At 53.8% G+C, this 27,401-nt stretch overlaps 12 protein-coding genes across 12 annotated transcripts; 7 read left to right on the forward strand and 5 right to left on the reverse strand.

Moving 5' to 3' along the window:
* Positions 1-521: 521 nt before the first annotated feature.
* On the forward strand, positions 522-1,253 carry CCMA1212_003441 (uncharacterized protein; the record flags this gene model as incomplete). The annotated part of the gene is made up of 1 exon (XM_073700789.1): positions 522-1,253. The coding sequence occupies one exon, from the start codon at positions 522-524 to the stop codon at positions 1,251-1,253; it is 732 nt and encodes a 243-aa protein (XP_073560368.1).
* A 166-nt stretch (positions 1,254-1,419) lies between these two features.
* Positions 1,420-2,882, reverse strand: CCMA1212_003442 (Molybdate transporter 1; the record flags this gene model as incomplete). The annotated part of the gene is made up of 2 exons (XM_073700790.1): positions 1,420-2,520; positions 2,640-2,882. 2 exons carry the CDS (start codon positions 2,880-2,882, stop codon positions 1,420-1,422), a joined length of 1,344 nt encoding a protein of 447 aa, XP_073560385.1.
* Positions 2,883-7,013: 4,131 nt separating this feature from the next.
* Positions 7,014-7,394, reverse strand: CCMA1212_003443 (uncharacterized protein; the record flags this gene model as incomplete). Its single annotated transcript, XM_073700791.1, has 1 exon — positions 7,014-7,394. One exon carries the CDS (start codon positions 7,392-7,394, stop codon positions 7,014-7,016), a length of 381 nt encoding a protein of 126 aa, XP_073560370.1.
* A 952-nt stretch (positions 7,395-8,346) lies between these two features.
* Positions 8,347-8,832, forward strand: CCMA1212_003444 (uncharacterized protein; the record flags this gene model as incomplete). The annotated part of the gene is made up of 3 exons (XM_073700792.1): positions 8,347-8,352; positions 8,534-8,681; positions 8,759-8,832. The coding sequence occupies 3 exons, from the start codon at positions 8,347-8,349 to the stop codon at positions 8,830-8,832; spliced, it is 228 nt and encodes a 75-aa protein (XP_073560386.1).
* Positions 8,833-9,510: 678 nt separating this feature from the next.
* CCMA1212_003445 (Lipase 2) lies at positions 9,511-10,672 on the reverse strand (the record flags this gene model as incomplete). Its single annotated transcript, XM_073700793.1, has 2 exons — positions 9,511-10,376; positions 10,489-10,672. The coding sequence occupies 2 exons, from the start codon at positions 10,670-10,672 to the stop codon at positions 9,511-9,513; spliced, it is 1,050 nt and encodes a 349-aa protein (XP_073560669.1).
* A 435-nt stretch (positions 10,673-11,107) lies between these two features.
* On the reverse strand, positions 11,108-12,763 carry CCMA1212_003446 (uncharacterized protein; the record flags this gene model as incomplete). The annotated part of the gene is made up of 1 exon (XM_073700794.1): positions 11,108-12,763. The coding sequence occupies one exon, from the start codon at positions 12,761-12,763 to the stop codon at positions 11,108-11,110; it is 1,656 nt and encodes a 551-aa protein (XP_073560388.1).
* A 1,160-nt stretch (positions 12,764-13,923) lies between these two features.
* CCMA1212_003447 (uncharacterized protein) lies at positions 13,924-14,205 on the forward strand (the record flags this gene model as incomplete). The annotated part of the gene is made up of 1 exon (XM_073700795.1): positions 13,924-14,205. The coding sequence occupies one exon, from the start codon at positions 13,924-13,926 to the stop codon at positions 14,203-14,205; it is 282 nt and encodes a 93-aa protein (XP_073560387.1).
* Positions 14,206-15,044: 839 nt separating this feature from the next.
* Positions 15,045-16,302, forward strand: CCMA1212_003448 (uncharacterized protein; the record flags this gene model as incomplete). The annotated part of the gene is made up of 3 exons (XM_073700796.1): positions 15,045-15,497; positions 15,555-15,729; positions 15,779-16,302. The coding sequence occupies 3 exons, from the start codon at positions 15,045-15,047 to the stop codon at positions 16,300-16,302; spliced, it is 1,152 nt and encodes a 383-aa protein (XP_073560371.1).
* Positions 16,303-17,691: 1,389 nt separating this feature from the next.
* Positions 17,692-18,231, reverse strand: CCMA1212_003449 (uncharacterized protein; the record flags this gene model as incomplete). The annotated part of the gene is made up of 1 exon (XM_073700797.1): positions 17,692-18,231. The coding sequence occupies one exon, from the start codon at positions 18,229-18,231 to the stop codon at positions 17,692-17,694; it is 540 nt and encodes a 179-aa protein (XP_073560389.1).
* Positions 18,232-19,651: 1,420 nt separating this feature from the next.
* CCMA1212_003450 (uncharacterized protein) lies at positions 19,652-19,894 on the forward strand (the record flags this gene model as incomplete). Its single annotated transcript, XM_073700798.1, has 1 exon — positions 19,652-19,894. The coding sequence occupies one exon, from the start codon at positions 19,652-19,654 to the stop codon at positions 19,892-19,894; it is 243 nt and encodes an 80-aa protein (XP_073560823.1).
* Positions 19,895-19,905: 11 nt separating this feature from the next.
* Positions 19,906-21,815, forward strand: CCMA1212_003451 (uncharacterized protein; the record flags this gene model as incomplete). The annotated part of the gene is made up of 2 exons (XM_073700799.1): positions 19,906-21,130; positions 21,177-21,815. Coding segments are annotated over 2 exons (1,863 nt in total), but the record flags the coding sequence as incomplete, so codon positions are not given.
* Positions 21,816-22,892: 1,077 nt separating this feature from the next.
* On the forward strand, positions 22,893-24,589 carry CCMA1212_003452 (uncharacterized protein; the record flags this gene model as incomplete). The annotated part of the gene is made up of 3 exons (XM_073700800.1): positions 22,893-23,275; positions 23,360-23,774; positions 23,842-24,589. Exons 1-3 carry the CDS (start codon positions 22,948-22,950, stop codon positions 24,587-24,589), a joined length of 1,491 nt encoding a protein of 496 aa, XP_073560821.1. The 5' UTR covers positions 22,893-22,947.
* Between the last annotated feature and the right edge of the window lie 2,812 nt (positions 24,590-27,401).

The following is a 27,401-nucleotide window of genomic DNA, read 5'->3' on the forward strand; positions in this document are numbered from 1 at the left end:
ACCGACGCCCCCAGCGGCTACTGTAACAAGCAACGACTTCACCACATCCACTCAACGACCGTCGTGTTACGCACCCAGACAGTAACACAACCACAAAAGAGAACAAAGTCAATAGAGTAGAACAGCGCCTCCAAGCTTAAATGAGATGGCGCTAAGATCAAGGAGGATCGAACAAGGCCGCGACAATGGCCTCGAGAGCCCACAAATTGCTCCCTTCAGAACAATGGCAGAACACAAAAAGGTGAACGAAAGAAGCGCAAAGGCCTCCGATTGTGGACTTTGGAGCTGCAATCCGCATTGATAAAACCGTGAGACTGGTGACTTTACTTCTTGGAGTTGCTCCGTTTCTTCTCTGTGTTTCTTTCGTTTCTTCGCTCAGGCAGCTGTAGTTGTGCCGACATACTTTTGCCAACATCACCTTCATTCTATACTACCCGGCACCGCAAGAACCACTTCATATTGGTCCATCGTCAATAAATCAACATCAGAGGAGGCTGAAGAAGAAGAGATAAGAAAAGAAGATGCCGACAATCCACGTCGAGATTCGCCGACCCGGCCACCATCACCGACAACACCCTATCGAGCCCTCCTCCTCCCTCCGCCAAATCAACCCCCAAACAAAAGGCCCCAACCGCCAGAGCCCCAGCTCAGAGCACTCCCGCTACGTCCAGATGCTTCTCCAACAAGACGACATCCCCCTCCTGCACAACATCCTCGCCGCCATCTTCGTCTGGCTCCTCCTCGCCGGCTTCCTCGTCTTCCCCGGCACATTCACCAGCCTGCAGGCCTCCGTCGACAAGCAAAACGACGATGACCACACCTTCTCCAAGGAGGCCGCCAAGCTCATCGTCAAGAGCATCAAGAACATCCCGCTGCTCGTCATCGCCATCGTCATGTGCGCCATCTCCGCCATCGGGATGCTCGTCCTGACCATCCTGCACGCCAAGAACTACGTCTGGATCGTCAACAAGCTCTTCTTGCCTGGCATGACCAACTCGCTGGCCGGGCTGGTGTCGACGCTCATTGGCGTGTACTCGCAGCAGCACGGGACGTGGAGCATCACGGCTAGGACGACGGCCATTACGGAGGGGGCTTCGCTGGCGGTGTGTGGAGGCCTGTTTCTCTTTTGCAGGATGTTGCTTTTGCGCAAGGTTAAGGAGACGCATGAAGAGCACTACAAGGGCTGGCCGGGACACAGATATTCGAAGCAACTGTTTCCAGATAGCCCATCATCATCTTTGAACAAAACATGAGTTGGTATATGACGAAAAACGTACTTCGCGGGCGAAGAATGAGATATGAGCTTGGTACAGGATTGGACGGGGCGCAACAGGTCGATATAAACTCGATGGATAGACATCAGTCATTAATAAAGTGCACTCTGGCAATCCCAGTCTCTGTGCTCCCATTTGTACACGCTCATCGCAGTAATGGCGCCCGCTCGCTCGAAAGAACAGAGCGCCGACTTTTCCACCCCATGAACCTCTCAGAGAGCCGATACGAGCCGTGACAAAGCATGCCGGCCAAGAAGCCGACTGCGTCATTCCGGAACGCGAGAAGACCAGCCGTCGTCACCAACATGACGGTCCATCTCTCGAGGCGTTCTTCGTCTGAGAGATGCCGATGCTGCCTCAAGCCTTCCGTTGGGCTCTGGCCAACAGACGCATGCCACAGGTCAGGAGCACCCTGGTTCAGCGTGTGGCCGACCTTGGCCAGCTCCAGGCCAGCAGCCACCACCATGACGCCGAGCAAGCCCTTTGGGTACTGCTTCAGCAAGTTGACGAGCGTCTCCCCAAACAAGAGCCCCAAAGCAATCTTCAAGAGGCCCAGCAGGATCACGCTGGCTCCGCTGCGTGCGCCGAAGCGAAACTGGGCGGCTAGTCCTCCGGCGCCGTGGCAGACTGGCATGGCTCCGAACCATGTTCCGGTCAGGTTCATGAGCGCCACGCTCAGACCCATTGAGGTGACGGAGGGCGTGGGCAGATCGGGCAGCAGATCGGCGGCCAGCGCGCTCACGGCGATGATGGAGTTGAGAGTCGTCAGTGGAAGCTGCCCTATCGCCATCCACAATGCCGGGGCGTCTCCGTTGCCGATCCACGAGGGGAGTACAAAGCGAGGTTGCCAGACGTGGAACCAAGGCAAGCTCTGGTGGGCGAGCGACACCTGAACGAGAGCCAGCACCAGCGCCAGGAGGAAGAAGCTCAAGGCGTACGGGAAGCGAGGCAAGTTCTGCGTGAAGATGAGAACGAGGAAGGCCGCCAGGGCCCAGATGCGGTTGTCCAGCACGGGATGGATCCAGCCAAGAGGCTGCAGCAGCGACGAGCCAGCGCCGATGATGAGGGAGAGGCCCGCCCCGAGCTGGATGCCCTTGACCACGGGGACGGGCACAAAGGACACGGCCCCCCGCAGCAGGCCGGTGATGCTCATGAAGAGGACGGCTGCGCCGACCCATTGCCCGGCGGCAACGACGACGCCCATGGAGGGATTCTCGCGCGCCGAGATGGCAGCTGCGGCGATGGCCTAATTTCCGAGGAGACGATTAGCATGAGTGCCAGGCTATAAGTTGGCGACGGCGGGAGCTGAGCTCGAAGACTATGAAGTCGAGCTCGCTCCACACCGTACATCTGTGCCACGCATACCTTCATGGGCTGCACCGGCAAGGGAATGCCAAAGGCGACTCCGGTGAGGACATTGAAGAAGCCCGAGAATACCAGCGTCGAGCCCAGGTCAATGTAGCCCTTGGCCGCGAGGGCAATCATCAGGGGCAGCAGCGTGCCCAGATCGCCCAGAGAGCCGGATATCTCGGCCAGAGGCGCATCCCGGAAAGTCGTCAGGTTGTGGGTGTTGAGGCGCCGCACTCGGGCCAACCAGGCGGCGGCCATTTTGATGCCTCCCTCGTGCTCTTTCGTTCGGCGGGACGGTGAGGATGGAGGGGACGCTATGGCTTGAGCAGAGGGCGAGAGAGAAGGCCAGGGTGGGAATCACTAGGGTAGAAGCAATTACGTCGTCTCAGGTCGCCGATCGAGAATACCTAAGGGACCTGGGTAGGCATGATTCGTAGATTTGATATGACCATCGCAGAACCCCGAGCCTGGGGCGTTGGCAGTCGTGGGCGATCAAGAGTGCGTATGGACTCACGTGGGATGCATTACGTCGGCGTGAGGGACAGCTGTTCTCACGTGGTGCCAGCTTTAGGAACAGCAACCGAGCGTCTGCGGTCTCTACCTATTGGACAGGTTCTGATGTCGGTAGCACGAGAAATCAACGGCGAAAGACAGCAGACGGGTCAATGCAGCAATTTCCTGGCTCTTCTTTGGCCGAGAAATCAATGAGAGGGATACGTTGGGTTGGCCTGGGCGATAAGGTAGCTTGCTTCCATTGAGCATCTTCTGGACATCATGTTGTTTTCGTGCATGGCGATTTCTCGTTGCCCTCAGCTACTAGGTATAGCGTCGGTTCGGCGCTATCAAATACTTGTATGTGCGTAAGTGGTACGGGAGGCCGTAGCTGGAGTCTTGATATCCCGAGTCACAAAAGCAGCCTGTGATCAACTCAGGACAGTTCCCTTTCGGCTGGTTCTCACACGGGGTATGAGGCCTGCCAACTGCGTCTCACCAAGCCGATTCCGCGGCAAAGGCGCCTGCAAGGTCCATCTCGCATTATCGCATCAACTGGCCAGGGCCATGCGAACAGCGCATCGTCACGTGACTCGTAAGACGGGCCGTCCGGTTCGTCAACAGCGGCTTACACGCGCCCTTTGAACGCCGCTGTCGGTGCGGAAATATCGCAGCGATATCGTCCCAATTCGGCATCCCCAGATGCTTCATGACAACGTCGCAGAAGGCGAAGAAGACGGGTAAAAGGGGGTTAGAGTTCCGGATTGATGCTTCTTCTCAGCTTATTAGTACTATTTGCCAGATAGGAAAAGTGACAGCCAGAAAAGAACAAGTCCTCGCTTTTACTCGTCATATCAACGGAGTTCCACCGAGGCATTTGCTCGCTCCCGGCTGAGAATAAGCCGACCAGAAAATCGCTCTGGAGCCACCCAATTATGATCCAAAAATCGGCCCCGTTTGTCTTCTGCTCATTACCGGAGGGACCGACTCGTGCCGGGTTTTAGCAGGGTCCATGGAGAATAGGCAGCAAAGTGTCTAATAGGTCGAGCCGCTGCGGTACGGTGGAAACCCGGAGCAACCCCGTAGAGGTGATAGTATCACCTTGGCAAGCTTAGTTCTCCTGTACCTGCATTTCACAAGTTTTCTCCGATGCGCGGATGTCGATATCCGGCCATGATTCTCCACGATGGTAGCACCGTCGTACCCGCCCGCGGCGAGTGAAGAGAGTCTAGACGAGTCGTGGAGAAGGGTTCTGACCGCCTGGGGGATTTGCGCTTCTTCTCTTCCGAGGGCATCCGCTGTGATATCGCCATTACTTCATGTCCTGAAGAGAGCAGTAGATGGATTTGGGTTTAGGGTTGCCTTATAGACTTCCTACTGGGTCTACTGTGGAATATGGAGGACCCGAGGATATACTCGTTATAGAGATCTTCAGGAACTAGCGGTTCAGCGTGAGGTGCCCAACACACAGAGACAATCTCGAGATACCCTACACACCAAGGGCCCTTCGTATCGATACCATCACCGCCATGCCTTGGACAAAGCCGCAGCTCGTACCTACACATTATCCTGATCGTCTTGGAGTGCCGCTAGGTACTTTTTGCTCCTGCAGCGCTGGTGCCAAGGCCGGGGTACCAGAAGCAACATGAGGTCATTGGCCGATACAGCGCAGGTCCTCATTTGAACGCGAAGGGGCGGCAGTCCAGAAAATAGTCTAGAAGCATATGAGAAGCACGCGAACGTCCAATCAGTGCAAAGCCGATCAATCACTTGTCAAGGGAGGAAACATGGTGGAGATGCGTCGTGGAATCGGCCAGCGGAATCGCCTCTCGCGCTTCCAAGGTACTGTGGTACTTTGCTTCGTCTTGTCAGCTTGAGTTCGTCTTCTTACACCGACCATGAGTCGAGTCCAAGGCCAGCAGAGCGGGCGCCGATTGCCGAGCTTTTGCCAGAGCGAGCTTTGTCCGGAGTCCACGGAGCGGCCTTTATTTTTGCAGCCAGCCGCCTTCATCTTTTCATGTCGGGCTTGCCGGGTAATGGTGGTAGTAGATACCGATGATTATACGGTGGAGCATACCGGAAACAGAAAAGGGCCTGGCTTCTCTGTTCAGAGCAGGATTTGCGCGGTCCTGCTTCCACCGTTGCCGCCGTTGGCGGGGTGGGGTGTTTGGGTGTGCTGTTGTTGACCGTCTCTGCTGCTTTGCTTCCTTTGATTTGAGCGGCGACGGCGACGGCGAGGCATGATGCTTCGTTGGAATGGATGGATGGATGACTGGCTGAGGCGTCTTGCTATGCCGAGTTGGAACGGTGATGCCATCTGCCCTAGTCTATGTACAATGGCGATTACTCGCTCGCATCGCGCGCCGGAGCGTCAACGGCACGCGATTGAGGAACCGAAGACTTGCTCGTCCGTGCTCATTGATGATAATACGGCCTACTTGTGCGTGTCTGACGCTCAGGTTGCTCTCTGCCCTTCACCGGTCGGCGCGATTGTACAAAGGACCGCCCCATGCTGCGATTGTCTGTCTGTCCATGGCGGCCGGCTCCGGTTACATAGTCTACAAAGTGCCGTTTGCAGGCAGCTGACAGTGCCGGTTCTCAGAAGTACGGCAGTACAACGAAGCACGCATCTTCCCAGTCTCAGTCGGTCGTACTCGTACGAGACAAGGGGAATGATGAGAGGGCTGATCTGGGGATCATGTACTCCGTACCACCGCATATGATGGTAGCCTGCCACAAGTACACAGAAATCCTGCACGACGCCTCCATGGCCTTATTAGCTCTGGGTTCGGTGCTCCGTTACTCAGCTGCCACCTAGATTTGGCGTCTGGGAAAAGATTCGAAAGGAGAGAGGAAAAAAAAAAAAAAAAAAAAAAAAAAAAAAAAAAAAAAAAAGTCGGTAGCGGCATGTTTCGGTCAAGCCAGCCGCGCCGGACGACAAGTCAAGCAGGGCACTACGACGATAGCAAAAGGCAATTGCCGCCTCCTGATTGAACGGTCAGAGAGCGATATCCGTTGCAGCCGAGGCCGTCGATGGACGTTGTGGGTAAAGGGAAACAAGGTACTTCATACATATACTATCGCAGGCTGGAGGTGCTGTTAGATGAGCTTGCCGCACCGAGCTAATCCCCTTTGGCGGGATTCCAGAATATCACTCAGGCAAGCCACTGGCACGCTTTCGTGATACGCGCGAAGGCCGGGGTCTGAAAAAAAAAAAAAAAAAACAGAAAAAAGAATGTCGAGCCGGAACTTGGTGTGGTATCGTGACTGAGGTGTGCCCGGTTCATGTTATGGCTGGGATGAAGCTCTCTAGAGTTGGAGTAAGTACAGGGTACATGCAGCTCGACCAGCGAGGAAAGGCAGCTGGAGACGATTTTCTCCTGGATGGTGCGTCATACGGGCATGGATATCACTGAAGAGCGTCAATGCAGCGCTGAAGATTGCAGGCCGTGTCCCGCGCTGCCGCCTCGCGCTCCGTGATGGTGGCCAGGCGACCGGGCTCTCTCCCGTCGGCCGTCCACAAATGGCTCTTACGGAGATGTCGATTTCTTTGCGTACGAGTACCTGTACCTGGTACGTGCGCCTTTGGGGGACAAGAGTTCTTCTAAAGTACAGCTACAGGGACGGGCGAAATTCGCGCAGGCAAAAGAGCGAAGAAGGAGCAAAGGGAAAAGATGAGGTGGGCTGCCCAGAGAATCCACCTTGCCATGGCCGCCGTCGAGGTTTCCCCACATGGGGCGCCCGGGCTAGTTCTGGGCCTCGAGGCCGGAAGAGGCAATAATGGATCCAGGTGGAGGCCAGCGAGGAATTGGCCTTTGATTGGAGAGACTGACAGATTGTACACGGAACAACAGGACAGAGATGAGTAAAACATGAAGAAAAAAAAGATTGAGCTACCTAAATAATAGCGCGAATAACCAAGGGAAGGAAAATACCTAAGGAGGCAAGGTACTTGCAAGCATCGAAGAAAGCCGTGGCATTGAGGGCCGCCGCACGTACCGGCCGAGGCTCGAGAGCGCTAAAGCGGCCAGGGTCCAGCGCATGCCGTGTTCCGATCAAGTGGAAGACGGGCGATACCAGCGAGATGTACACGGTACCTGTGCGTCGTTTCTCCAGGCAAGGCTCAGGCTTGTTCCTGCCGGTACGAAGTACAGCATGTACTGCGGCTTTGTACCAGGCAATTTCCAGTTCGCCGCCAGCAACGGCCGTGACACGCCGGTGACACGCCTCTCCAGGCTCAATTTTCGCTGTCGCGATGGCCATGTCATTGACCTTCATTGCGAGGCACACACACACACGCTCACTCACTCACACACCCCCGGCCCAGCCCGGAATCTAGTCAGTCAGTAACTTGTTTTCCGGCTTCGTTTTTATACTCGGCTTCCCTCGTTTCTTTTCAATTCTTTCCCCCTCTTCTCTTCTTCTTCTTTTTCCTCTCCCAACCCTCTTCGTCGTCGCCTCGGTTTCGTCCTCGTCCTCGTCCGTCCGTCTCAGGAGTTGTGTCTCCCGCGCCGCTCGCCAATCGTCCATCGACAGTCCGGCTATCACAACCCCCGTCTGTTCGCGTCTCCTCCCATCGTCGCCAATCCATCAACCGAAGAAACAAAAAGGTCAGCGCGCGTCAATTCCCAGTTTCGATCCCTGGACTGGCCTATCCTCGCCCTCGCCTCGCCATCTCTTTTTTCCTCCCAATCGCCCAGCGAAGTGGCCCGTGACGTGCTCCCCCACTCTTTTGCCCCTGCCGGTCCTCCGCTTGTACCCTGTACTTGTTCGCCATTTTTTTTTTTCCCTCTGCCCTGTTAATTCCCAGAGCTGCCGTGGAAACAAAACCTCAGCGCATTCCACTTACGCGACCATCTTTCAGACTTTCCATCCTTCTCCCTCTCTTCCTCAACGCCCTTCAACCCAAGAGGTAATGACCACACGCTTTCCCAACTCGCTCTCACCTTTTCCCATCACCGACAAGACACAATTGCACACTCCTCAACTTCGAATGCCTCTCGAACGCCTGATTTCCTAGCGCCTGCAGGGCCATTCCAATACGTCTTTTGCCTGGGCCGAGCCGTCGCAAAAATTTTGAGCTTCATCCGAGGCTACCGCAGCCCTTTGGACCGCGCACCAGGAAGAAGCTCGAAATCATCGCTACCGCATCGGCTCGCAAAGATTCTGGATTCCTGCAACAGGCATCAATTGGATTTCTCGCCTGCTTTTTTTTTTCCTGAGGCATTTGATGAGGGTTCCCACCATCTCCATCTTTTCACCCCTGGCTCTTTTCCCTTACCGCTTTCTGTCTTACACCGACCCCTGACACCACGCGCCTGGATCTCAGCTCTCTACCCATCCATTGAGACATATATATATAAAGGCCTTGAGACACTCTGAGACACTCCGAGACTAACTCAGCTCTTCCTTTCCAGACAATTCAACTCTCCTCTCCAACAGACACAATGGCCGCCATTGAGAAGAACCTCATTGCCGCTCGCGCCGTCAGCGAGCTGGTCAAGCGCAAGAACTGGGCCGCCCGGGAGCCCGGTGTCATTGTCGTCTTCTGCATCGTCTTCGTCGGTAAGTCACCACGCCGAACAGCGACTGGGGTAAAGAAGCGAAAGCACTGATGTGTCTAACCTGGTTTGTTCTCTTAGTCGCCGTTGGTCTCATTGGTCTGTTCATCGCCAAGCAGTGCGCCAAGAGACGGGCCTCCAAGTCTCAGATCTAAGCGACGACCTGAGGCCTGGGGAAGAGGGGCGGGTTGAGACTAGGGGGTGCAGAAAGGAGAAGTTGACGAGGGGGGGCAACGCACGCAACGCAGTAATGAGACCGTGATTCATACAGACAACGGCACAAACGGGGGGTTTGTGTGTTGGCGCGACAAGGGAAAAAAGAAGGAAACACAACAACGGCGAACCCAACCTTCCGCGTTCACGGGATAATGTCTTCAACCTCTTGGCCACGAGCGTCTCGGCACCAAGCATGTTTCCCGTCGTCGCCCATTCTTTTTCTTTTTGGCTCGCCAAAAGAGGATGCGCGATGTTATCGGTGCTTGCATGCATGACCATGTACATATACTCTCTCATGCATTTGGCCTGCTTTCTTCGCGTCGCACACAGACACAGCGTCTTTGCTCACGGGCCGCTCGATGGCTCGTGAGGCGATTCTGGGTGTCGGGATGGGCTCGTGGCCACAGGGATGCTATATTCTCTATATTCTAATACTCCTGATACCTCATATACAACAATCTAGTGCTTAAACCTATTATAAAACTACAGCTTGTTTCCTCTTTTTTTTTTTTTTTCAACAACCAACGCCGTCCTCTCTTGTGCACCCTTCTAGTGAAATGTCTACCCATCTACAGCCGGTAATGATACAAAGAACTAATCCCACAGGAAGTCGTCCCTCACAGCCCTTCCTTGGCCAGCATATCAGCAACATCCAGATAAAACGCAACAGCGTTGAAATTCCTCCTCATTCCCATCCACTCACGCACCGCCCACCGCGCCCTATTCGACCAATTGATCAAATCCAAATGGCTCACGCCCACCAGCGTCCCCTTGTACTCCCCCCAACGACCGCTCCTCACGCTCACCAGCCCATCGTTCTCCCCCTCCGCAGCCTTGACCACGCCGTACGGCACGCGAAACGCCCCCAGCAGGGACGGCTCGTCAATCATGGCGCCGTACGAAAAGTACCGCACCCTGTCGTCGTCGGGCACGCGCGGGTTGAACTCGTCGCGCATGTACCGCGTCGTGAGCTGCCCAAAGGCAGAGGTGCCCAGCCCCGCGCGCCGAATGACCGAGTACAGCCGCGGGAGGTGCAGCGGGCTGGCCGCGTCGCCCTCGACGAGGTAGTCTGCAAAGGGGCTGCCGCGGTGCGGCGTGGCGATGGTCACCAAGGAGGCGACTTGGATGCCGCGGGGGCGCAGGTGAGAGATCATGTAGCGCGCGTCGAGGCCGCCCATGCTGTGCGCGATGATGTTGACCACAGGCGTCTGCGTCTGTGCTGCCCCCCGCCCGTCGTCTTCTTCCTGACTATTTAGCACGGCGGCGCTGCTTTGCTGCGCGAGAATGTCGGCCGCGAGCTTCTCGGCGCGCTCCTCGATGGAGCCCGACGGCGGGACGGACGTCGTCAGCACGGAGCACTTGTTCGCCACGAGGGCCTGCTTGATGCCGTGCCAGTACTCGATCGCGGGGAGGTACGGCGAGAACTTGAGCTCGGAGAAGCCGAGGAGGCCGTGGGCGAGGACGATGGGGTGTTTTGGGGTTGCTGGTGTTTTGTTGCGCTTTTAGCCTTTTGCTCCTTTTCCTTCTTGTCCGAGTGTTGATTCCTGACATGTCGGGGGAGAATGTGAAAAGAGGTAGGACGGGGACAGGCATACCGTAGTTCTCGCGGATGATGGCGTAGTCGTCTAGGATCTGTCTCCCAAGATCCCGTATGCGAGGATCGTGGCTGGATTCATCGAGGAACGGTTTTCCGGCGCTGAAGGGTCGCGCGCGGGAGCGTCGTAGGTTCGGCAGGGAGCGCGAGAGGCGAGGGCCGTAATGGCGAGGCCATTGTTTCATGGCTCTGTCCTATTGTCTTTTCTTTGTGATGTTTTTGAGCATGCTTCGTTTATAGGGACGAGGTTGTAGGATTTGCGACAAGTGCAAAAGAGAGAAATCGCCCAGAGCGCTATCGCGTTGTTGGACGGTTGTTGACGTCATTGCCGCGACGAGCGTCTAGTATCGAGATCTCATGACGCTTCGATACAGGCAGATGCCAGCGCTTGACACGAGGACTATTATTTAAAGACAAAATAACGAGTACCATGATATATCGTCCCTGTTCCTAATATCCTAGCGTCTATAGATGTACATAGGGACAAGTACTGTGCCAACCATCTATTGTAACTCCTTTGTACGCCATGGTAACTGTTTTGACTCGCTTCCCAACTCCCGGCCTACCCACCCAAGTTTTGTTTTCCCTCATGCAATAATGGCAGTCCCTGATCATAAGGCCTAGCTCTTCTCTGGCATCTCACTCGGCGCGTTCTCGTTCGTCACGCCGCTATACGCTGGCCGCGGCCGCAAGCCGTCAAACGGCCCCGACAAGTTCTCTGCCATGGCCTCGTCGTAGCTCGGCGGCGGTACGTCCTCGTAAGCCGGAATGTCGCCTGGTGGCAGCTGTGGAGGGTATAGAGGATCTTGAGGTGGCCTCTCGGGCATCGCTGGCCCAGACTGGCCGGGCCGTTGCTGAGGTGGTCTGGCGGAGGGACCGGCGTTGCTGGCTTCGGAGACAGAGGTTCGGGGAGGCAGACGAGGAGGGGGCCGAACAACAATGCCTTCTGGTCGTGTATTCCGAGCAGCCTTCAACAGCTCGACAGGTGGCGCAATGCCTGAAAAGACGTCAACGCTCGCGAAGTGAAGAGGCAGAAAGATGTTCTGGGGCTGTGCGAAGGCGTCTCTCGTCATGGCGCCCATCTTCGGGTCGCCCCGGCTCACGCCCAGCTTCAGCTCTATCTCGTATTTTCGCGAAAGATTGCAAGTGTTGAAAGAAGGCGCAACAGTATTGGGCAGCGGCCGGTTCCTCCAGAGGTCATCTGGAATGACCATTTCCTTACCCACTTCGTCCCCCGGGGCACATAGCGGGATGTTGATGTCTGTGTAGGAGGCGACAACCCAGCGGTTCACTTTGTGATGGAACAGCCCGTGCGAACGGATCTCGGTCACACCAACCAGGTCCATCTGGAAGGATATCAGGTGGACTTGTTCACTGCTGTCTACGAGCTTTTTCGCAAGGAGCCGGAGGGGAACGGGCTGATTGCACGTCAGGATTGATGGGTGCGGCAGTCGCGCTGAGATCTCTATTGATGGCGGCGTTGGGGAGTCTGCTTCGCCTTCTGAAGCCTCAGCCTTTTTGCTGCTGAACAGTGAGCTTCGCTTCTTCGAAGCCCCCTTTGCTCGTGGCGTAAAGGAGAATGGCCGCCGGGCAAAGGCTTCCTGGCCGGTAATGGGAGGTCGCGGCGGTTCAATGGGCAAGAACTTGAAGCCAATCTGGTAGCGCCAGTTCTCCTTGAGGAGTCCGGGCCGCTGGACGGTGACCTTGATGTAGTAGCGAATCTCGGCCTGCATAGGGAAGCCGGTCAGGGATGGAGGGAGCGTCGCGGTGACATGCCGGAGAAACAACTGCTTCGAACCGTCCATGACCCGGACTCCAGCAAGTCCAAAGAGGCCGCCGCCGCCTCCATAGCCTCCCAGGCCGCCTAAGCCGCCATACCTGGCCATGGCCTCCGGATTGCTGCAGACATTGTTGATGGGGAGCTTGAACGAGAAGGGAAACTGGTGCTGGCCGGCATCGAGAGGATGCGACCCATACGGGTTGTTGGAACTTTCGTAGTAATCGTCCGGAAAGACCTTGAGCAGCTTGTATAAGATCTTGTGATTCTCGCCCACGATGCTGCCGGGAGGCCCCGGTGGCGGGGTAACTCGGGTGATGCCTGGCTCATATCCGTAGTTCCTGGGCACCTGTAGAGCTGTGGCAGACTCTCCTTCCAGCTTGACAACAATGGTGCCAATCTGCTCGCTCTTGGGCAGGGTGAGGAAGACCCTGCCGGAGATGGCGTCGAGGTTGGTGTAGAATTCGGGCTGATTGTCCAGCACGATTTGGATGGACATGATCAGCTACCGAGCGTTTGCGCTGTGAGGAGCCCGTTGGCGAGCAAGGAGGAGAAAAAAGAGGACACGTCTAAGACAAGGGAATCTTGAAAATGGAACTAGGACGAAAAAAAAAAAAAAAAAGAAAGAAGCGTAAGTAAAGGGCCTGATGTTAGGTCTCCGCAGCTGGGTATGGCGGCGAGAAATAGGGCTTTTGGTCCCTTGGCAGGAAGCTCGGCAATTGATGAGGAACGAGGCCAGATTCAACACGCTGTCATTGCCCGTGATGGCTTGTGAAGGAAGTCACGCAGGACAGAGGCGAGGTCGAATCTTTGACGAGGTTCCTGAATCTGGGAGCTGAAACGATGCACGCGCGTCAAGTCATTTGGCGATGGGGGGCGCAGCCTCGAGTCCAGGCCGTGGGAAGCTGAAGCTCATGGGTGGAAAAGGCTGGGTTGATGTCATCAATCTTGGGCGCATGGATTCTGCCAGCTGCACCGCCTGGCAGTGTGGCTTGCCGCGAGGCGCTGACGAGGCCGCTGAGGCGCAAACGCCCGCTGGATCCGGCGGTGGTTCTAGCGCTAAGACGCGCTGAAGATGCTCCACTGCCTTCCCATAGCTTACCTACCTATAGATTTCAGGTTCATGTTCATATGCTGGGCGACGGCTTCAACCTGTCAAGAACAAAACATCAAGGAGCCTCTCTCGTTATATCATGTGATGTCTCGCCATGCGTCCCGACTCTCCCCGACATGCGTCACTGCATTGCTCTGACTCTGCCTTCTCAAGCGGACATGCATCGCCAACTGCATCGACTGCCGAGCCATAAAGGGCTGGACGACCTGCCGTCGTTGCGGTTGCATTGAGGCTGGGCTCGCTGCGACATCAATCCACTGCCGACGGGCTTTTGTCGCCTCGCGCTCCCCCTCTTTGCCCCCCCCCCCAGGTCTTCTCAGTCGAGCCTGATGGATGACTGCAATCGCCACGGCCATCGTCTACAGCAGGTAGACTGGGTAGTTGCGGGATAGTCACATGGATGGCAACCGATATGACCTGCTGCTATCTATCCGACTCTCGTCGCTCGCTTCGGTCCGGCGCGGCAGAGATGAAGAAGGACCAGGATCGACGACGTTGCAGCTGTTGGTTCCAACCACCCCGAGCTGCATGTTTCCTCCTCGGCCATGGCGCCATTTTCAGAGGCCAGATCTCCAGCAGCCTGCCTTGGCGCAAAGTCACGGGTCGTCAACCCCTCGCTCGTCTTGCCGCTGTTGGTTCTCGCTTTGCTCACGCCTTCGTTGCAACGTTCTGCAAACGCAAATGGCAGCTCAGGCCTCGGACTGTCACAATCACGTTCTTTGGATGCCTACGGCGGTGGCGACAGGCCACCTACTCTTGCCTGTACTCTTGCCGAACTGCTACTAGGCAGCGCCAGCTCTCGACCTGAGCTCAGATTCCTGAGCTGACTCGGCGTCTATTCGAGATGCTCCCCCTTAAAGCTGAATCTGACATGCAGGACACCACGGCGTCAAAGATGAGATCGCTCATCTGAGTTGTCACCTGGAGATCTCGATACCAGCCAAATCACATGATTGACAAATCATCTACAGGCCACATCACCGCAGCGACATCCCCAGTCGCAATCAGGAAGCTGTCTGTCAAGAACCCATGGCCAACGTAACGCTTCACGAGGTGGTGTGCACGTCTCGCGGCTTTTGACCGGCCTTGAGCTGCTGGCCGCCAGATTTGGCCCCCATGACTGGACGGAAGCCAGTTTCTCAGTCCTTAGGGGCCGCGGCAGAACCAGACTGCCGGATCAGCCCTCGTCTCTCTGCTACCGCACGGTACATGGGCTTGTCGCTTGAACTGCCAACCAACTCACCCGTACGGGTCGGCTAGTGATTGAACAAGGGTGTCGCCCAATGGCAGATGGCCTCCCTGGCATCTCAGGCTCGGCATTTTACCCGAAAAGACCCTCCTGCCTACCTGTACGCGGTGCTGCCCTCCATCCAGCCATCGAGATGCTCTCCCGCCCCTGGAGAAGGCTAAGGTAGTGGAGAGGAGTTCATTATCCCCTGTGCGAGTGACATGCCAGGCAAAGTCGTGCTTGTTGCTTTCCGAGTGGGATGGCATGGGGGCCACTCCATCAGGCTGCAATCCCTGGTCCACATCCCGTCTCCAAAGCCTCTGCTGCCACGATGGCTCTCTATTAAATACACCAAGGCTCCCCAGTTCTTCTTTGTTGAATGGTTCTGCTCCATGGTCACAGAGCCTTCGATGTGATCTCGCAGTACCATTCTTCATCATGGCGAGTACCTGTGGCCCAACGTGTCCTACCGAGAACGGTTTCTTTGTCAATAGCCTCAATATCGGAGGCGGTGCAGTCTTCCTCGCCGCCTTTGCCTCCTTGACGCCCGCCACCTTCTACCTGGGATACCGCTTCCGCACCCCAGGCTTCTCCGCCCTGCTTGCAACTGGCATATCCTTTGAGGTCTTTGGATTCCTTGGGAGGATACTCTTGCATCAAGCCCGGGATCGCCAGGGCTACTTTGCTCTCATGCTCTTGGGAAGTGTTCTAGGGCCAACGTGCGTCTCGGGTGCTATGTCGATGGTGTTGCCGCATCTGCTTGCCATTCATGGGCAAGGGCATGGGTCAAGGCAACCCATCCTCGCCACATTCTTCCTATGGGCTCTGTTCATAATGAGCTTCATACTCAATGTCGTTGGCATCGTGTTTGTTGCCTACGGATATGGGGACGTGAGTATATCAGGACCTCCTTCTTCCGATCAGCCTATTTACTGACAATGTGAAAAGCGTGACAGAAGTGCCGATATAGTTGTCGGGGGTCTTGGGGCCCAAGCGCTTTTGCTGCTTGCCGTCATGGGCGCGTACGTCTGCTTCAGTACCGGCTTGCGCCTCAGTGGTGAAGCCCTGGATCCGGCGCATGCAGACATCTATCATTCCACTCGCTTTTCCAGATTCCTTCGTTGTCAGTCCTTTCCTCTTCCACAACCTGAACGCCTATTGACATCATATAGGCATGGAGGCTGCAGCTGTTCTGCTCTTTGCACACACGGTATATCGGATCTTCGAGATGATTGGCGGTTTGAGCGGCACTCTCTTCCAGAGCGAGTCCGCTTTCATGGTCATGGATGGATTGGTCCCGTTCTTCGCCTGTCTGCTGTTGACAACTGCGCAGCCGGGCGCAGCCTTTGGACCGTCATGGGCCTCAACGTCTCCTCGACACCTAAGATGCCGAGGCCTCTCTCTACCACCGTTGCAAACGTCGTTTGGCGTTGGTCATGCCGTTCATCACCGCTACGATCCCAACATCCGGCAGCAATTCTCTCCTTCCACGCAAAGGCCGTTGCGAGAGGCTAAGCCCCCACCTACATACGGCTCTTACGGCTTACCGTCATCTCCAAGGCCAGTGAACAGGCCACAAAGCCCGATGATCCTGTCACCCATATCGGTCCGAGCTGTGAGCATAGGCAGACTGAATGACCGATCGGAGGGGTGGCCACCTCAGGTAGACTTGGTAGACAGGGACGTGCTATGGTAGCAAGGGTCAGAAGAGTACAAAGTGCCCCATTAGACAAATAAACGAGCTGCGGGTTGCCCAAGCAAGCAAGCAGCAACATGAATGATACCCTGAAGACAAAGTTTTCTCATGCACGGTGACAGAGAAGAAGTTACATGTGCACTGAACCTGGAATACCGGACTAATCCTTGGGTGTAAGCGACTGTAGACGCCGCGGATACGAAGAACAAGGGCGTCCTCAACTGCTATTGGATCTCTTTACGCACTGCGACCTGTAGCACGAAGGCGCGTCTAGTTCGCTTATTGCCGCAACACAAGATGCTCTTTCCAATTGCAGGGAGATGCCCGCGGATCAGAAGCCGCCATTCCGGAGTTGCGCTTCTCGCGGGAAATGCGTCCCGCCCCTGGCTTCTTTTGTCGTACGTCCCACATATGCGCGGTTTTCCTGTTTGCTGCGTCTCTTTTCTCCTGCTTGAACGGGCGGATGCTGCGTGTGTGCGGGTGCGTGGGCGTGGGCGGCTGTGATGTGATGGATGTGCGTCTGTCACGGCGCGGCTGTGGTGATGATTCGTCGATTAACCGCCGCTTAGAAACGAGGACAAGGGGGCCCTGTAGAGTATGGAGATGAGAGTTTTGCGAGAGGATGAGCCGCGGCTTCGGATAAAGACGAAGGCGAAGACGGGGATTATGGTTGTATCTGATGGAATTCTGGTTTTACGAGGCGGCTAATTTGATATTCGAATTGGTGAGGTTGTAGAATGACTGCGTGAGGGTTGACTGGGGTGGACCAACGTCAGGTGGGAAGAGACAACGCTTCGATGTCTGCGAGCACCGGCTGATGATTCGTCATGCCGGTCACTCGCTGAAGGGAATCTCATAGTTATCCTGTTGAACGGTAAGGCGATCGAGCTACATGCGAGGTATGAGGTTGGGAAGCCTGGGCGAAGTCGAGACGGAGTCACCATCTACTTGTACCACAGTTCAAACGAGCCCGCTTAGAGCATCTAGGTGTAATATCAAATTCCAGTACGAGTACGACTGCTCCCTTAGGACTTATGCAACGGTAAAGTCTACTAAAAGTTCATATGCCATGGGCTCATATGCCATGGGGAGAATTGTGGTGACATCGGGGCTAGATGAGCAAAAGTGTAGGTTATTGCTGGGCGACTTCAAAGCCAGGTGACTTCTTGGACGAGGGGTATTCATACGGCGTGAATTACACATGTATATTCTCTGAAGGTTGAAGAGTGAGTAAAGAATCTTTATAAACATCTGAAGCCACAGTATACTGCTAATCCCTCCCCAATGGTTATGACTCCCACGTGCCACATCTCAGTAGGCTCTCGGTTTGACACTCATTTTTTCCCGTAGCCCATTGACTAATGACTGTATCGATGGACAGGTAGTAGTCTAATTGTCGCCTGTCGAGACTCTGACAAACCGCCAAATAGTCCCAGCATGCTGTCTCCTCACAAATGTTGCAACAGATGTTGCATCGGGAGGAACGACCGCGAATTGTTTCAGAGTGTTACCCACAGGCGACAATAACTGGTATCCTCCCTTCGGATGCCTTCTCGGTACAAAGTATTGATCGGGCCCGAAAGTAGATGGCAGGCCATTGTGTTGTGCATAAGTGCTCAAGTACACATTACTGCGCTGGTTGAAGAGTCCGAAATAGCCATTGGCCTCGACACAAAGCCAACTGATATTTGGTGCGAAACCTCCTTTGGGATCCTTCAACCGAAGGTTTACGGGGAAATTTCCGTGTCCCTCGGCGGCAAGCAATTGCCCGGTGCTTTCTTCTATGATGTTGTACGTGTTGCCGGGCCAGGGAACGGCATCGAATGGATCGTCCTGGAGGCGGAGATTCTCGAAGGCGACCAACCCACTAGAGGGTGGAGTGACAACCGAAGGGGTCGCCGAAGAGGTTTTGCTTGCAGAGAAGCTCATGATGAATGATGTTGGAAGTAAAAGGGTTGTTGATCTTCTAGGCAGAACTATGAGACACCGGCGGCATTGGCCCGGGGTGTAAAGATAGTGAATCAAAGCTTGGATGATGATGGTGAGAGAGAAGCCAAAGTGCGTTGGGCAGCAATGAAGATGAGGGGCTCTTTTATATACCTACTTGACCTTGACCATATAAGTGTTGTTACGTCAAACTCGCTCGCTGAGGGATTGGACACGGTTAAAGCTACTGGCGCTTATCGCAAAGGCACCGAGCCAATGATACCCAGCCGTTTTTATCAAGTACTTTTCCAAGGGCCTTTATCAAGGCCTTCTTCACTATGGCTATAATAAGAAATGCTTGATTAGCCTTGTGATGTAAATGAATGGCGATGAGCTAGAGCATATGCCAAAAGAAATACCAGCGGCGCTATTGAATGAAGTTGCGCCTCTTCAACAAGCCGGAATCGTAACGCATTGTTGTTTTCGCAATGGGCATTACCTCTTCTTGTCTCGGGGAAGCGCTTCATGACGTCTTCAGAGCACCCTAAGCTGATTCGCTAACCACGATAGCCGTTGGGCTGAAAACAGAGACGGTCCCTTGAAGTTGAAGCAAAGGCTCGCTGGAAACGTCTGAAGAAGACTAGAAAAGGCTTCAGCAGAGGCGCGGAGTACACGCCACATAGGATTTACTTTATTTGCGTTGAGCATAGGTAGTATTTCATGTCGTTCGTACGGAATTGCAAAGGGACCAACCCATCATTCGTTATAAGTAACTGTGATTGACAATGGACCAAGGACTTGTATGGAGTGGACTTTGAGTGGCGGGGCGTCTGTTGAGCCTAACTCGAAGTGCTAACGCCTCCCTTCTTAGACCGATCACGATGTGGCCATGGAGTTTAGATCACGGCTCGGATGGAGCCGAAAGGCACCGGCCTGGATACCCGGGCCTAACCAATCCAAAACAAGTAACATTGCATCGACGACGGAGGACTGGCCTGAGCTTGATGGCCAAGTATCACAATGGGGGAATGTCTGCATTTTCTAGAGTTACACCATTCATCTGAACAAAGCTCCGCATTCTCCCAAGCATTTCAGGGAACACGTATGTGCAGCTTCAGCAGATAGCAGTTCAGCTCACAGACACGTCAGCAATGCATAGCATATCTGAGCCATCGCAAAGATGTATAAATTCCGGAAGCTTTCATAAAATACTGCAACTCCGCACGCCAAACACATGTATGAAAGGCATTGTGCTTGTGTTGATAACACTCCATGGATGCGGGGGACCCTGTCTGTCAGATAGGCAGCCATTGGTTGAAGCTGCATACATGCAGCACGAGGAAAGCGAGGATATAGAGAACCCATCGCGTCGCGGTCTAACAATGATCGTGCAACGATCAGTCGTTCCCTCTGTTCGGTCGACATGCCTACTGCCAGGAAGAGGCCAGCGAAGCTGCAGGCTAGCAGCTCGTCGCAGTCTGATTCTGTTCCTGTAAACGAAAGCGGCCCGCACGATGCGCCTCTGGGGCCAATTCCAGCGGCGGAAACCGAGATTCACGCTCAAAGCGACGGGGAGGAGTCGACCCAGCTCGCTACAGCCGTACTCGTTCAGAATCTGGCAGAAGAATTGCCCAAGGCAGCATCAACTCGACCTGCCGAGATTTGAGGAGAATCGACCCAAATCAATACAAATACCCCTGCACCGGCTGTCGAAGAAACAACCCAGCTGGCTTCAACTCAACCGCAGGGAAGTCACAAGGAATCAGCCCAGCTGGCTTCAAGTCGACCGCAAGAGAGTCTCAAGGAATCAACTCAGCAGCCCACCAATTCCGCGTTGCGATTTCTCGCATCTGCTGAAACACTGGATGAAAGACGCCTTACGAGAACCGAGGCATCGCAGACAAAGAAAAGCGATGCGCGTGATTTGGAGGAGGTGACACGACGACTCCTCAACAACGCCGCCATCTCATTGCCAGACGCGCGTCTCGTCATCGCTTATACGCGCTACTCGATTCCAGAAGACGAGGAAAAGGACTCGGCTATTATTTGTCTGCAGAAGATTCCCGGCCGCGGCGACATGTTTGGCGTTGTCCAAACCTCCACGAGCGCTGACTTTACAATCAGCTTCCCATATTGCCGCCGCCCAGTTGACGAGCGCTCCAATGGCTCTGAACAGTGTCGGCTTGATTGCAGGATCCTGTATGACCCAATGAGTGACAATTGTCTGTTCATTAACAAGGCAGATAAGAACATATATTTGATGGACCTCAATCTGCAAGCTGTGCAGGCATGTCTCGGGCAAAAAGAGGGTCGTGTCATTCGTCCTGGCATATGGACGATTTCTGTTGACACCGGCGAGAGAGACCGGTTCACTGAAAACCGACTTGTTGAGTTTTTGCTTCTTCGGAGGCGTTTCAGTGTCTCGATCCATGGAGTCATGAAACAAACTGCTAGTGATCGGGCTGCCGACGATGAAAGAGGGACCAAGAGGCAAAAGCTGGATGACGGCAAGATGGAAAGTCGGATGGTCCAGGTCCCAGACCCGTCTCCGAAGCAAGCGGAACATCTATCCGTTTCTGATAGCCGCCATCTACCGCCTGCGCCTCGAGAAGTCGTCAATGAAGATGTCGTTCCCATGCTAGACCTAGCAGACGGGGAGACGGCTCTTATACAGGCCCCGGAAGTCAATCTTACTGATACAATGGGAACATATCGATTGCAACGAATCCAGGAAATATCTGATACGCGAGCTGCAGGCGTCTTTTCCTGCCAGCGTTCTGGAATCTCAGAGATGTTGGTTGCAAAAGTCCTTTGCTGCCCGAAGTATCAGGCGACGTCGTGTCTCAGGAGAGTCATAGACATGTGGATGCAGGAGAAGACAATGCTGGACGGCCTAGAACATGTAAGCCGCCTACTTGGCATCTGGATCTCTCACTGACCTCATCTAGAGAAACATCGTGTCCCTTAAGGGTGTCGATGCCCGGTTTCTCGCAATTTACCTAGAGTATCTCCCGTCTTCGCTTCGCTGGGGAAGTCGATCACCGCGAATTAGACGATCCGACGCCAGGACGATACTCTGCGATATGTCGTCTGCTCTTGCCTACTTGGCCAGACGAGGAATCGTCCATCACGATGTGAAACCAACCAACATCACATATTCTGCCAACCGAGGTGCTGTGCTGATTGACTTTGGAATGGCTGCGTCGGTCACCGACTCCCGGACAATGGGCGGGACCCCTCACTTCATTCCTCCGGAGTACGTGGACGACAAAGTTGGAAGCCGTGGCCCTCCTGGAGACGTATGGGCACTTGGTGTCACGATGCTCTGTATGTTGCGGAAACTTGCCGCAAGTTCTCTTAGGAAAGACATCGATATAGGCCAGTTGCGCCATAAGGGGAGCCGATCGCGGGCTGCGTTCCAAGATTTACTACAGGACATCGCGAGCGCAAGGAAACAGCTGAATCTTGAAGACGTGGTGGAGAAACTGGTTTTCCAGATGCTTGATCCGGATCACAAGAAAAGAGTCTCGGCTGCGGATGTAGAATTGGCGTTGGGGAGGAGCCATGCTTTGACCGAGGGTAACTGATGCAGACGGGAATGGTGAGACACTGCTACAGACATGCTGGGAATTATCCGACTGTACATGGTAGGTAGGTGATTTCAATGGCATTACAAACTTATGACTACCTACTCAGTACTCCAAAGGATGGAGTTGAGCATCTGTCTGTCGTATGTATTTCTGGACTTCTAGTCCTCATCGCCAGATCACTCCTATAACACGAACCTTGCTCATTCTATCTCGAGCCTCTTTTTTTCTTTTTTTCTTTTTTTTCTTTTTTCTTTTTTCTTTTTTTTTTTTCTTTTTTGCCCCTCATCGTACCGACAGCAGGGATCCCCAATGCTTCCCCGGTGCGTGCTTTGAACTATGGGTACGCGGATAGCCCCGTTTACTCCTACCACGTCTTCGTGCATTGCGAGTTTGGTGAAGGCCAGCGTAGAGGGAATGATAAAAAGGGTACTATAAGGAAAGGTACCTACTACTGTAAACTCAGGGTACATGGTTCACGTTATCATTGACCTCGAATTCAGCCCTAGGTACGATAAGTTTACTGCTTCAAGACTCCCCATTAAATAAGGTATACTTGAATGCTGGAACTAGCAGCCGACTAGGAGACCTAGGCTCGAGCTTAAGCTGTCGTCTTTGTCGGGAATTTCGGTCTAGGCCCATCCCGTTTCCAAGGCAAAAAGGATCTCCTCCTACCTTAGCCAACCTACCTGACCTTATACAAGAATGCAGTCAAATCGTCGTCTCTTCGTACATGTCTCGTAAAAATCATCTCCTTGAGGCGGGCAGGGAAAATTCGCGGGCGGGAATAGCCGTCAATTGATCCATGTCCCGCACGTGACGCTCTGCCTAAACCACTGCACCTGAGCACATGCGATTTCCCGAGAGTACCTTAAGGCTGGTAGTAGATGTCTGGCTCATCGTCCACCACGCAACCCAAGTGCGCGCCTCTTCGAGCTCTTTCTACAAGCTCCACGCCTTAACCTTGCTTGGTAGTGACATTTTCATCTTCAAGTCTCGTGTGTATCTGATTAGGAGTCCAGTATCAGCGCCTAGATCCTCCTGAGCTCATACCGCGCGGTTGCAACGCGTCACTAGCCCTTCGCCTTCACGATCCGGCCGCGACCGCAAATCGATCGATACACAGTTCAACATGCCTGTCTTGACACGCGGATACTACGTGCCCGAAACTAGACCATTCGAGCCTCCCTACTTTTTTCGCATCAGTCAGTGTCAAAAATGGGGGCAGGTTACTGACGAGATGTGTGGCGACGAGCTTCTCTGGAGGACATACTGGAAGCGATTCAATACCGTTGAAATCCCCATATTGCCACAGGATGAATTCTTCGACACTGCACTATCAATTGCTAAGCTTGCGGGTGGCCGTCGGGAAGAATTCGAGAGGATGTTCGAAGAGAAGAACAAAGAAAGGTGGGAGGAGGTCGAGAGACTGTTGGGGAAGACCCGGTATCATGCTGAAAGTCATAAAGAAGCATTTCCATGTGAAGATGCTCGGGAAAAGATGATCAAAGTCTGCGAAACTGGCTGTTTAACACACTTTCTAGACATTCTCAAAGGCACTGCCTATGGATATGAAGCGGATGTCATACGCGATGAACCTCCGGACAATGCGCCCAACAGCCTTGACGACGAGACGCAGATGCCAGATGATGAATACTTTGACGAGGACGGCATGCCCCGCACGCAGATGTTCAACTTTGACCCCGACATCTGCTTCTACGAGGAACCTTCGACCAAGGACTGGAGAGAACACCTAATGGCAGATAATGTCTTTTACATTGGCTCGTACACCGTCGAGAATGCGCCACCTGATTTCACCGGTGGCAACAAAGGAGTTCCCAATCCTGAGACTGGGAGGACTTCTTCCATGTCGCCGCTTCTGTCACGCAGGGCGTCTACCCCGGGAAGGGGAGACAGAGAAGAGACTGCGCAGACAACGAGGCAAGGGAAGCGGAAGCGGTTAGTGCTTTGCCCCCTACACGATCTCCTGCTCAATTATTGACAAATAATGCTAAAGCTTGATTAGAAAGAGTGTCCGCTTCGATGATGATGTCAATGTTGAAAGACATCAGCACCAACAACAGCTTGGACCTGATGACGATAATGAAGATAACGAAGTCAATGATCGTGCGCATAAACGCGCCAGACTGGATGCTTCATCGCCACACCTTTCCTCCCTCGACCCACAAGCTACGAACGAAGGTGTATCGAAGAAGAGAACGAGACACGATGACGATAATAACGATAGACAGAAGCGCCAAAAGCTTGAGACTCCTATCTCGCCTGCACCAACACCTCATGTATCCTCGCCTACCCCATCAGCGGGAAACGAAAGGAAACCCATAAAGAGAACGAGGCATGGCAAAGGCCGCGATCACGGGCGCCTATATCAAGGTCCAGAAGATCATCTTGTGTGCCCACCGACACCTTCCGCTTCCTCTTCTACAACAGCTACAGGCTCAACAGCATCTCGAAAGAGATCAAGGCAGGGCGATGATCACGACAATGGCTTCAAAAGGCAAAAGCTGGAAGATCCCGCCCCCCATACTCCGCCGTCTCACATCCCATCTTCCACGCAGCGAATTACGGACGAAAGAATCTATGACCAGAAAGAAGATGCACGCAAGAGTAGAACGCGGAGAGAATCCAGCACACGACAGTCGCGCAAAAGACCGTCTCCACCTTCGAGATCTCTCAATACTAGGTCTAGAAGGAGGAGCGGGCCATCTACCTTCCTGGAACTGGATCAATCTGGCAAGCCTCGATCAGTATGAGAATACTCGTTGTTGATATACAGCTCAAGAGGTGTAACAAAAGGGTCCTGGACCCTGCGACCGGGGCGTTGATGTCTCTGAGAGCATGGTCGTTATCCTGGCAGGGCCGGGTGCAGCGGCGCAGTTCGAACGAGGCATTGGCCGGAACCCGAGCAGTTGAACGTTTCTGACGATCATGGTCGCTATCCCGGCAGGGCTGGGTGCAGCGACGTAGATTGTCGGAATACAACTGCCGGACTATGGGTAAGTCGGGTCCTTTGTCAAAGTCATGGTCGTTATCCTGGCAGGGTCGGGTGCAGCGGCGTAGATCAGACAGGGTTCTCGGCTTTGGCTCGTATGCCACAAAGTTCTTCCGAGGCATGGTCGCTATCCTGGCAGGGCTGGGTGCAGCGGCGGAGCTGGAACGGAAGAACTGAGCACCCTCTGGCCTTGCAACGGTCACAGTAGTCATGGCCCCTTTTTGTGATCCTGGTAGGGATCATAATGAGACTCGATGTCCTCTGCTAGCCTGCACCATCCAGTCCGTCATCAGAAGCGTAGGTAGTGATTCTTGACGTGAATGGCGTGTTATCAATCCGTGAACAATCATGGAGGGGGTTACCCTGCATCCAGCTACTACTGATGAAATTCAAATACCATGCCCTGGGTTGATCTCAATGCTGTAGACTGTCCGTGAAAGGGTTTCATTTTCCGTTCTATTCCTTTTCTTCTTTCCCAGAAAAATATTGTTCGCATATCACCTTGAAGAGGCGATCTTAGAATGACACTGACATTATTGAACGCGGATTCCCTCCGTTGATGCACAACTCATCCATGGCTGTCTACCCATGTTACGACGTATAGTGCCACCCTGTACCACTCGAAGACAAACAAAAGAGATTTACAAATGAACGCAGCATCCTCGAATGAGCCTGAATAGGTATTCCCAGCTTTTCGGCTGAGTAGCCTTTCGCCAAAGAGAAGTTGAGCTGCTCTGTATGAATGAGGAGGGCTGGTCTGGCCGGGGCCCGCGATATCCTCCTAGTAAACGAAACTGCACTATGGCCATGTGGCTTTGATCTAACTAGTTCCTCACCAATCCTTGCATATTCTGCGAAACAAAGTTGATGGATTTTCAGATGACGATAACACTTACGAATGCTTGAGTTGAACTCGTTGAAAATAGTCCAGAGCGTGACGTTGGTATTTACTACACGCCGTCAAGCTTTCGATCGAGGGGAGAGAGCCCCTTTCTTCTACCCAAGTATTTTACGAGGCAACATAGAGGTGGGCAGAGGAAGCTCGGCACGGAAAAGGCGGCTTTCCGTGTCCTCGCGAAATTCCGAGTAAAGGGCTCAAGCCCGCTTGCTTGTACAATGCCGCTACATGGGCTTGCTCCATCCGAAACCATTGGAGCCGTCTCTCTCTCTCTCTCTCTCTCTCTCTCTCTTCTTTCTGTCTCTTTTATTCTATTTCTCACTTTTCCGTTCACATATAGTGGAATGGAATCGGATCGAGTTGAGGCATGCATACGTGTGAAAAATCGAGGCGATTTTGGGCTGGTTGTTCAGTTGATGTGCTCATCAAATTTCTTGTCAAGGCCTTCAACTCGGGAAAACGCACGGGAAAGGCTCGATACCCAGTTGAAGTCTTGCGTTGCTAATATACACAATCGTTTGTTCGATCGGTGGTTCTTGTGTCTCGGCAATTGGCAGGTGGTGCAATCATGGACTCGCATAGGGCTCTGCTTTGATCGTGCTTGTTTCAACAATTCTTGCAGGATATGGAGGGTTGATTGCGGAGCGAAGAATGGGAGATATTGTCGCTTAGACTCGTTCCGATATCCACGTGGCCCATGATAGGGGCGAGATGACGTTAGGTATGTCGTACCGAACGGATCTGAGTCCAATTGCAAGGAATGTGTTAGCCGAAGAGATGGCGAGACGACAGTCGGATGAAGATACACTCATCCACTCGGTGCTTTTGATACACTGGTCAGTGATTCCATCAACTCCATGAGGCTCTACACCACGCCGGAGTTGGAGGGCGACGCATCCCTTATATCAGCCTGGACATTGTCTGGCGTCGTCTTCTTTGGGAGATGCCGCAGCTAGGCATAATCATGCAATGCGGCTTGCCACTGACCCAGGACGAATGCATGTACGGCTACGTGTACGTGGATTGCCACTCCGTATCTGTAACCTCGAATTCAGCGCGGTTGGAGTTGAGATACGATAGAGAGGCTCCAGGATCTCCCAATTGGCAGGGATACCCTGGTTGTCGGGCTATGAATTCGGAGCGAGGTGGATTGTTCCCGCCTGTCTTTGACATGAGACCCCTGCAACGCCACTAGGACAGCAAAGTTTATCGGGAAATTTCTGAGATACATACTGTACCGAAATATGGACTCGTTAGCATGATAGGTATATATATATTTGTTTCAGAATACAATACTCCGTTCTTGTCGAAGATAGGTATTAGTGTTTGTTGCAAGGTAATTCATAGTTGCATAACACGTATCAAACTTGCGAGGAGAGAGCGGTGCGAGAAGTGCGAATTGCTTATCAGAGACAGCAAGGTAGCCAAGCGGCAGGCGCGAATTGGCCACCTCACTTCTGCAGTAACACTCGCTTGTTGGAACAGATAGAGACGGCCGTAAGCCTGAATGGGTCAGAAAAAAAGGCAAATAGAGCCAGGCAAATGCGACCGAGAGCCAGTGAACGAACTGCTACTGCAGAAACTCCGCGGTTGATCTGTCAGGCAAGTCCGATTTACGAGCCGCTCCTGCCACCGCGCTCCGAACAGGAACAGGCAAGAAGGGATCGGAGTTGGA

The sequence above is a fragment of the Trichoderma ghanense genome (genome assembly GCF_004382785.1).
Source record: "Trichoderma ghanense strain CCMA-1212 chromosome Unknown scaffold_3, whole genome shotgun sequence".
Taxonomy (NCBI): Eukaryota; Fungi; Ascomycota; class Sordariomycetes; order Hypocreales; family Hypocreaceae; genus Trichoderma; species Trichoderma ghanense.